The sequence below is a fragment of the Oxyura jamaicensis genome, chromosome 1, assembly GCF_011077185.1.
Source record: "Oxyura jamaicensis isolate SHBP4307 breed ruddy duck chromosome 1, BPBGC_Ojam_1.0, whole genome shotgun sequence".
NCBI classification, from domain to species: domain Eukaryota; kingdom Metazoa; phylum Chordata; class Aves; order Anseriformes; family Anatidae; genus Oxyura; species Oxyura jamaicensis.
The window spans coordinates 58,919,816-58,928,931 of NC_048893.1; the positions used below are offsets into that span (position 1 = coordinate 58,919,816).

Consider the following 9,116-nt stretch of genomic DNA (forward strand, 5'->3'; position numbering starts at 1 on the left):
AAAAAAAAAAAAAAAAAAAAAAAAAAAAAAAAAAAAAAGTTTCAATTTACACTTTTACTGTTCAGGCCAATCTGGCACACAACTCATTTCCAGCAACGGGCCTGATGGCACTGGGCTGCTTCAGCAAGGAGCCATACCTTGCCTTTAAAGTTGGAAGCCTGCTCCCACTTGGCAATGTCTTATTCTCCACCCCTAGCAGAGTGCTGCAGCTCTCCACCCTTCTTTCTTCCCACCTACTCTTTCCCTGCACAGCTGACAGCAGTGCCTCCCAGCCAGCCATGCTGCAAGCGCCCTGGTGTCCCAAGTTCAGCAGTGGTGGAACCGGAACTTCTCTTGGGCTCATTCACACTGCGGCTCTGCATCTCCTTAACCATGTAGCAGGGCTCAGTAACAGATGCCTAGAAATGAATGAGGTGGGTAAAGTGAACTTTTAAGTCCATTACATGCTTTCTGAATGCAAGCAGACATCCTAGAAAATACACTGTTTTTTTTTCCAAGTCAATATTTATGTAGAAATAGTCCCTTTTTTGACTACGTACAGTACAGACAGATGCGTCAGCTCAGTGGGAAAAATATATGGTCACTTCTCAAATTAGGTAAACACCCTAATTCACATGGTATTGCAGCTACAGCCTTGTTTGTTTTTTTTTGTTGTTGTTGTTGTTTATTTAATTATTTTTTTAAATTGTGCTAGATTTACTTGAGGGACTAAACAGAAAGGGGAACTCGCCACTTAAAAAAAGTAGCCATGGGCAACTCACTTATTAATCAGAGGCAGGAATCTTTCTACAGTCAAAAAGCAAATGGCTTTTTTACTGCTGCTTAAGGACAGCTTAGCACTGGAGTTTTAGATTTTTGTTTTGAAATGAGGATGTGCCTGTGACCCAAATGCACTCGAGAAACAAGGGCCCTCAAAAGCCATGAATGCGGTTCAAACAGCTGAACCTCACTTACTGTCATGCCCATAGCCCACTTATAAACAACCCCCAACAAACAAAAACTAGAAAGATTGTTTAACATCACTTCTCCATTCTAAGTTAATAATGTATGTAAGCAATATACAATTTTCCCCAGAAAAAGTCTGGAATAATCTTTTACATGAAACTCTGAAGAGACAGAGGAAACATTCTTTTGCTCAACTTTGTTTCATACGTGACTTTGCAAGAGTGTTTCTTGTTAAGAATGACGTAGTTTTCTTAATTATTTCACACAACCATTTCCCACTTTGATGTTAAACATTTGTTTTCATACATTCCCTCTGTCCTTTAGAAAAACTTGTAGATAGTCAGTTCAAGTAAAGTCTCCAAATAGAATTGAGCTGCAAGTACAGTTTAAACAGTAAATGACTCCACAGCTACTTAATTGTTGAAGTAAATTTTAACAGGATCGTTGGAGTTTTTCTATGACCTTTAAATTAGCTAAAGACTAAAAAAAGCATCAGTAAGCTGTTACAGCAGATGAAAGTTAAATAAGAGGTAATAAATACATTAAAAGATATTTTTAAAGGAAACATTCCATGTATAAACGTCATTCTATGGGAAATACCAATAGGAAACTACTCAAGGGAAAAACAAGTATTTTCATTACAAATCACAAAAAGAGGCAGAATTCACTTTTGTCACTTGCTTTCACTAAGCCTAGAGTGGATGTAACAATTCCCTGCTCCCCAGTTCATTCAAATCCAGTGATAACAACGCCTTCCAAACCACTGGAGCTGACTTGGTTCACCATGTTGTAGGAGTTAAAACTGGTGGTCATAGCCTACACAGAGGAACTAACTGCCTTTTTATACAACCGTGATCTCAGAAATGATACAACCTTTTGATTAATCCCCCCATCACATCATTCTGTGTTTTCAGGACTGCCAGCTGTTTTGTCAAACCCACTTTGCTTATAGTGCTGGCAACTAGAGTCTAAGCAGTTACTAGAATAATACATTTTGACTTCCATTTCCATCATCCTTTTCCAGAAGAAAATCTTGATATTATTCACTGTTCAGCTGGATCACCTGCATAGGTCTCACACACAAGCTACAGGGCCATATTTACCTGAAGAACACATTAGTGTTAGCAAATCAGCAGAGACTACTGTAATAGAGCATTTCATGTTATTGTAGAAGTTTTACAAGCCTTAATTTTCAATTAAAGAAATAAGAGATTTGTCATAAAGTCAGTTACTCACAGCAAAATTCAGTAACATTGAAATGAAATTATTTTTGGTTTTCCCCTGCCTCACTTTTAGATTAGATACAACAGGCAAAATACCCACTTCACAAGTTTCCTGTTACTGGGAAATTCCACTAAATTATATGGAAATACCATTTACAGTATCTTAACACAAACTTGTACAAGACTGGCATAAAGCTTTTCCTGTAGAGAAGTGCAGCTTCTTTAACAATACTACATTCAGAAGCAAAAGTTTCATGGAAATTCCTTCCTTAAATTTAACAAGCTGGTTAAAGTCAAGCAAACACAACCACTCTGTCGTACTCATATAAGTCAGCAGGCCAACCTAAAAACCCCCCTGCCTTTGGATGCCTGCTAGCTCCTCAGTATGTTTCTCTAATGAATGAACTAGACCACAAACAATGCACGCCCCCTCCTCCACTTGCCTCTTAATGAACCTGTACTCCATTAAGTTATTTTTCTCCTGCTCTTCAGACATCATTTTCTAAAGAGGAATCTCTAACACATGCATTCAAACAACCCAGTGCACTTTCAACAACATACACATTTGAGAATTTCTAGTACATTAGTTTATATTTCCTCTGCTGTTCCTTATAGTCAGAAATTTCTTTCCTTTTTAGAAATATTAATTGCTTACCACAAACATTATAATATAGTCTTGTACTGAACAGAATTGGAAGGCTTCCCTCTGAAGATTTAAATCTTTGCTCAAAAAAATTCGAACACAATTTCAACTATTTTGATAACTTGCTACAGTAACTTCTAAAAGGCTTCTAACTCAAATGAACCTGGCTACGCCACTACAGCTGTTTTAACACTCATCTGGTATTTCTGATGGCTTCAGCTTTTTAATTTCCCACTTGCTATTGGTGAAAAGCATCAATGGAGTAAATGTACCTACCCACTCTGGAAGTACTATTCTGTAAAAATGCATAGGATAATAAGCAAGTATCATATGCTTATATTAAGCATATATCAGAGCAAACATAATTAAAACTTCTTTCAGTATGATGTACATTGGTATTTTAAGTTTGTCTGATTTTACGACTTGTTAGCCAAAAGGTTTGTCCATTATGCACCATCAAAACAATAACAATATTAAATGCTTTTCAAACCTGGGACTCTGGAAGTTTTCAATTCAATGCAATTGGGAGTTATACATTATAGATATGTACAAGAAAGATATGTATGTTCTTTTCAAATGCAAGCACTCCCAAAACTCTGAGTTTGTTCTAGGTTAAACAATTCATTTCCACTGCATGAAGTTTAACAAGAGCAAGTGCCGTGTCCTGCACCTGGGACAGGACAACTCTGGCTGTACATACAGACTGGGGGATGAGATGCTGGAGAGCAGCCCCGCAGAGATGGATCTGGGGGTTTTGGTTGACAGCAAGCTGAGTATGAGCCAGCAGTGTGCCCTGGCAGCCAGGAGGGTCAACCCCACCCTGGGGTGCATCAAGCACGGCATCGCTAGTTGGTCGAGGGAAGGGATTGTCCCGCTCTACTCTGCGCTGGTGCGGCCTCACCTCGAGTACTGTGTGCAGTTCTGGGCACCACAGTACAAAAAGGACATTCAGCTGTTGGAGAGTGCCCAGAGAAGGTCTACAAAAATGGGGAAGGGCCTAGAGGGGAAGATGTATGAGGAGCGGCTGAGTGGAGACCTCATCAGTCTATGGCTTCTTCACAAGGGGGAGCAGAGGGGCAGGCACGAATCTCTTCTTTAGTGACCAGTGATAGGACCTGCAGGAATGGTGTCAAGCTATGACAGGGGAGGATCAGGTTGGATATCAGGAAGAGGTTCTTCACTGAGAGGGTTCTTGTGCACTGGAACAGGCTCCCCAGGAACGCAGTCACAGCACCAAACCTGTTGGAGTTTAAGGAGCATTTGGACTGTGCTCTTAGTCACACGGTCTGAAATTCTGGGTAGACCTGTGTGGTGCCAGGGGTTGGACTCAATGATCGCTGCGGATCCCTTCCAACTCAGGATTCTATGATTCTGTGATTTCCTGATGGCACCATAACAGAAATAGCACTTGTGAAAGGATGCATAGATGCAGCCATAGATGTGTATGTATGTGGGAGTGTGTGTATACATAAATAAAATATGGACTCTGCAGCACTGAAGATGGAGAGAGTTCAGTTTAATCAAGTGGCAATATGCACACTGAAATGGAAATAATCTAATGTAGCAGGCAGATAAAAAATCTTGAGTCTTCTTAAACTGCAAAGAAAAAGGTCTTTTCAGGACCAGAAAGAAAAATAGATCTTTACCGTAAGAAAGCTCAAATGAAGCTATTTTATCCTTCCTAAGGATCCTAATTATCAGACCTAAAGAAGGAAAAAATACATTAAACATTCTTATTTCTCTGTATTTAAGTTATTTCAAAAGCTGTATTTTCAAGATAAAATGAAGTGATGGCGTCAGAAAGTCCAGATGACAGCAGATATCAAGACAGCTGAGAATGTGAAAGAGTTTAAAGCTATCTATGTAAAGACTGACTGTGGGACATAATAAAGCAGCAGATGCCACCTGCATACACGATGGGCATATCAAGGATTCGGTCTTCATCCCTTGCCTTGCAGATCTCCAAATTGTATCGGCATACAAATATTTCTGAGCATTAATTGGCTGAAATGTGAAACAAACACTGAAATCCTTGTTCAGTAACTCTAAAGTATTTATTCCTTAATTAAGAGCAAGTATCAAACATATTTGAATTGTTAGTCTGGACACTCCCTAAGAATTTATGTCCTGGGAGTGTCCAAACATCCCATGCTTTTAACATCTTCACACAGATCTGTTTGCTGATCTGTAGACAAACCAATGAAGAAAAGAAGAAACGTTTTCCTCTATTATTTTTACTACTGACACTAGTAAGATTTAATTAGCATATCTGCATAAAGTTTTGCTACACATTTCTATTCACGAGTTTTTCCACACACTAGATCCCAATACACTTTGCGTGCAGACTGATGACAAAGAGCAATCAAAAGCATGTTTACAACTCAAAACAAAATAAGTAGGCTTAAAAAGGAACAGAATCTTAATCTGTAACTTCGCAGTTACCATCTAACTCTTTCACATTCAAAATTTCCACCTAAGTACAACGATTTTCAGATACTCCCTCCATTATGAATGGTGTCCTTTCAATTAAGTAAAGCCTACTACTCACATCCAGTCATTGAAGGAGCACCCTGACCAAAACTTGGGTAAAGGATGGATTTAGTAGCAACCTTCTCATACAGACCAGTTGACACTTGCACAATCAAATATTAATGAAGGGCCATTTGAGAAACGAAATGAAAACACACATTAAATTAACCAAGGTATTCACTAGCAGTATCTGTAGACATTTGCTCACAAACAAGTATCATATTTACAGACCCAGTCTTGCAGCCTTCCCCTTAGTTCATAATGTTTCTGCCCAGCAACCAGTCATTTGTCAATGTAATAACAACAACAAAAAAGCCATCAACTACATCGAATAATTACCATCGGACATCCAGAAAACAAGCGGCGCGCTTTCTAGTGATAACACATTTGAAGTCACACAGCCAACTCTGCAACACTTTATATTTCAGGAATGGTACAAAGATCAGAGACTTCCAAGTATTCTCTATAGAAATCGTTTTATTTCAAACATTGAATGCACATGACAGCATGGAGCATAACCATACTGCAGACCGCCTCACCATCAGTCTACCTCTACAAGAGGAATACCGATTAACGCATACCACAAGAAACTCCTCATGTCTAGAAGCTTGTCATTGCTACTACCCATGCTGAACTTTGCATTCAAGTAACACCAAAATTCATAATTTGTTCTAGGTTCTCAAGTTTGAGAGATTTTTCACAGCACTCCTTTATTGGTTTATGTTTTTACTGCAAGCGAATCAGCGTTCTCCCAAGTCAACTTCCAACGTACACACACATATGTCAAGCAAAGGACCTTTTCTGCTTGGAAACAGTTTACCAAAGACAAAAAACACATGAATAGGACTCCACATAGCCAGACTACACACAAAATTAATTTTTAGTTACCTCTTTCTCAACTAATGTGGACATGAGCACAGCACTCCTTTGCAAGACTGGCTCACTGAAGCAGTTGTCAAATCAGATCCCTTCCTTTGTTCCAGACTGACTCCCTTCTGTCAGTCTTTCTCCAGGCTTTTTTGTGCCTCGTGCTACTGCTCAGCACACATGCATAAGCATCCTTTCTGTTTATCTTTCAGGAGCTGCTTATAGTTTGTAATTCTATTGTGGGCCTTGCCTAGGACATTCCTTCTAGCAAATAGCTTCCTTGCTGTTTATTTCTTCAGTATAGTCACAGTATCTTACAATTTACATCATGTTTACTGTCCAGCTTTCTAAGCTGGTAGTTTTCAGTTTACTACTTCAGGTGATTTCTCATAAACACTGTCCAACGTATTACCAGAGGAGATGACAGATTTGCACTGTTTTGTCCATCCTTCTGTCTTCTGAGACTAGGAACTCCTCCAACCATAATATTTTTTCCACTATCATCAGCTTTGTACAGTGACACCATTTTTTTTTTTTTTAAGAAATCCTAGTTTAAGTTTACAATGTTTTATATCAGTCGTAAAAACAAAGCAGCCAATGCACATCAAGTTCACAAGTCTACAGTCATTGTCAGTTCAATGAAGTCAGAACGGTGACAAGAGAAGACCTAAGGAATGTGTCACGGAGAGTGGGAGATCTATACGTCTTTTCTTCCTGTTGGGCAATGAACGGTAGTGTGGAAGCATGAAAATAACTAGAAAGAAAATAGGATCAAACTCATGTCACCAAAAAATAGCATGTATGTACACTTGTCGAATGGAGAGGAATATGTATGGTATTATTCATCCATACAGAACCAACACATACAGTCAAAAAGAGTGAACAGAACTGCCAGCTTACAACTGGTGCACGATGCATTGTTTTAGCTATCCTTTGTCCTCTTGTAAGCAGGCGTCTCAACAGCACTGATCTTTTCCTTCTTTTGGTATATCTCACTTCATGCTCAGCTATGAACCCCTATTTGTGCTACATTTAAATATAGCATCTGGGAATTGAGCTATGCTGTTCATGACCTCAAAACTCGTAAGGCAATTAATTACACACTCCCTCAACCTATGTCGCAACTCCTGAACTGGCTGCATCTCTGCTCCCTTTCTCATTTCCAAGTCACATCTTGAAATATCCTGCCATACACCAAAGTTTGTGCTTTTTACGTTCCTCCTGTGCAGGATTTCATAGTTCTACTCCGAGATGTATGAGCCGTAACATCTCCTGGATCCACCAAGCTTAAAAATAGTGGCTCTGAGTCTCTCGGGTTTTCCCAGTTCTGGGACTTCTGACTAGACAATTTGACTCCCACATAGACTACATGTTAAAGTCTGAATGCACACACTAACAGATATCCATGCAGATGAAGAGGCTCAGCCTATCTTGCAAATAAACTACGTGGGTCTGACTTTCTCAGGCATTCTCAAGCAAGGTGTTCTCTCCAATTGTCCCGAACAGTCCTCTCTCTCAAGAGCGTTTTTCTTACAAACTGCTGCAAACACTTCACATATTTGAGTTGTAATCTTTTGGGTCTGATCTGCCAGCGAGATTTCTCAGTAAAAACGTTAAGAAGTGTACTTAAAGAACAGCAGCCAATACTTGCTCAGCGGTGGCTGATCTGGAGTTACTGCTGCCTTCTTCATGCAGAATTTTTGCCTGAGCCCCACTGAGTATCCCAGAAAACACAAGAAGCGCTATCCAACACATCCTGTAAAGAAGCTCAGTTTTCATTACATTTTCTGTCGAGATTCTCTAGGATCTCCACCGGTTTCCACTCGAGGATGCCTGCTCGCACCTTTTTCTCGGATGCAGTTGCCTTTAACCCAATAAAGCAGCCCTCTAGGACTAGGAACAGAAGCGTTCAGAAGTCGCTCCCGGGCTGTAGCAGTTCCTCGCCCATCACCAGGCTGTGTTTTTAAACACCCTCGCTCAAGCTACGGTGGCAGCAGCACACGGGCTGGCCGAAACTTTGTGCCGGCACCCCGCGCTCGGCAGAGCCGATCTGGGAGGTTTTAAACCAAATCCTTCCCACAGCCCCCCTCCACGTGGACGAGCGGCGGGGGGACCCTGCCGGGACGCGGGTACCGGGGCCCGGGGGAGGAAGGAGAAGCAGCGGGGAGGAAGGAGGGAAGGAGGGAGGCCGTCCCGGCCGGGGGAAGTCGGCGCCTTCCCCTCCGAGGTGGGAAATTTGAAAAGGGAATTAAAAAAGCGCAGGGAAGCCCTCTGCCCCGCCGCCCCCGCCACCTGCCGTCCAGCCCCTCATCGCGACAGCACACCCCCCCTCCCCCGCCTGTCGCGACACGCGGGCCTCCCGGGGGGTGCCGGCGCCTTACCGGGCGTGCAGTGCAGGGGCGAGGAGCCGGGCGGGGAGGGGGGCGCCGGCGGCTGCGGCTCCTTGTGGGGGGCGGCGGCGGCGGGCGCGGGGGGGCCGGCGGGAGGCAGCATGAGGTAGCGGTCGGGCGGCGGCAGGCAGCGCAGGCACACCGAGTGCAGGCAGGGCAGCAGCTTGGGCCGCCGGCTCTGGATGGGCTGCCCGCACACGCCGCAAGTGTCCAACAGGTTGAGCGGGGCCGCCTCCCCGCCGCGCTCCGACGGGCCCTGGCGGCTCTCGGCCTCGTTCTCCCCGCTCAGCGCCGCCGCCCCGCCGCGATCCGCCGGGCAGGGCAGGGCCCCCCCTGCCGCTGCCGCCGCTGCCGCCGCCACAGCCGCCGCCGCCTCCTCCATTGTCCTGTCCGGAGCGCCGAGGGGAGGGAGGGGAGAGCGGAGGAGGGAGGCGGGGCGGCCCCGCTGCCCCCGCCGCTGCCCGCGGGGTTGTGCCTGCCCCGCCGCGCCGCACGGCCAACGGCCGGCACGCCCCGCCC

The 9,116-nt window shown here is 43.5% G+C and overlaps 1 protein-coding gene across 2 annotated transcripts in view; it reads right to left on the reverse strand.

Moving 5' to 3' along the window:
- The window catches only part of TRIM24 (tripartite motif containing 24), a 58,245-nt gene extending 49,141 nt beyond the window's left edge, over positions 1 to 9,104 (reverse strand). The window contains exon 1 of one of the 2 annotated variants that reach the window (XM_035342421.1): positions 8,589 to 9,104. In XM_035342421.1, the coding sequence (XP_035198312.1) occupies positions 8,589 to 8,979 (391 nt within the window). In that variant the 5' untranslated portion in view covers positions 8,980 to 9,104. The remainder of the gene's footprint in view (positions 1 to 8,588) is intronic. The other variant, XM_035342414.1, reaches the window with a different exon arrangement.
- Positions 9,105 to 9,116: the final 12 nt, after the last annotated feature.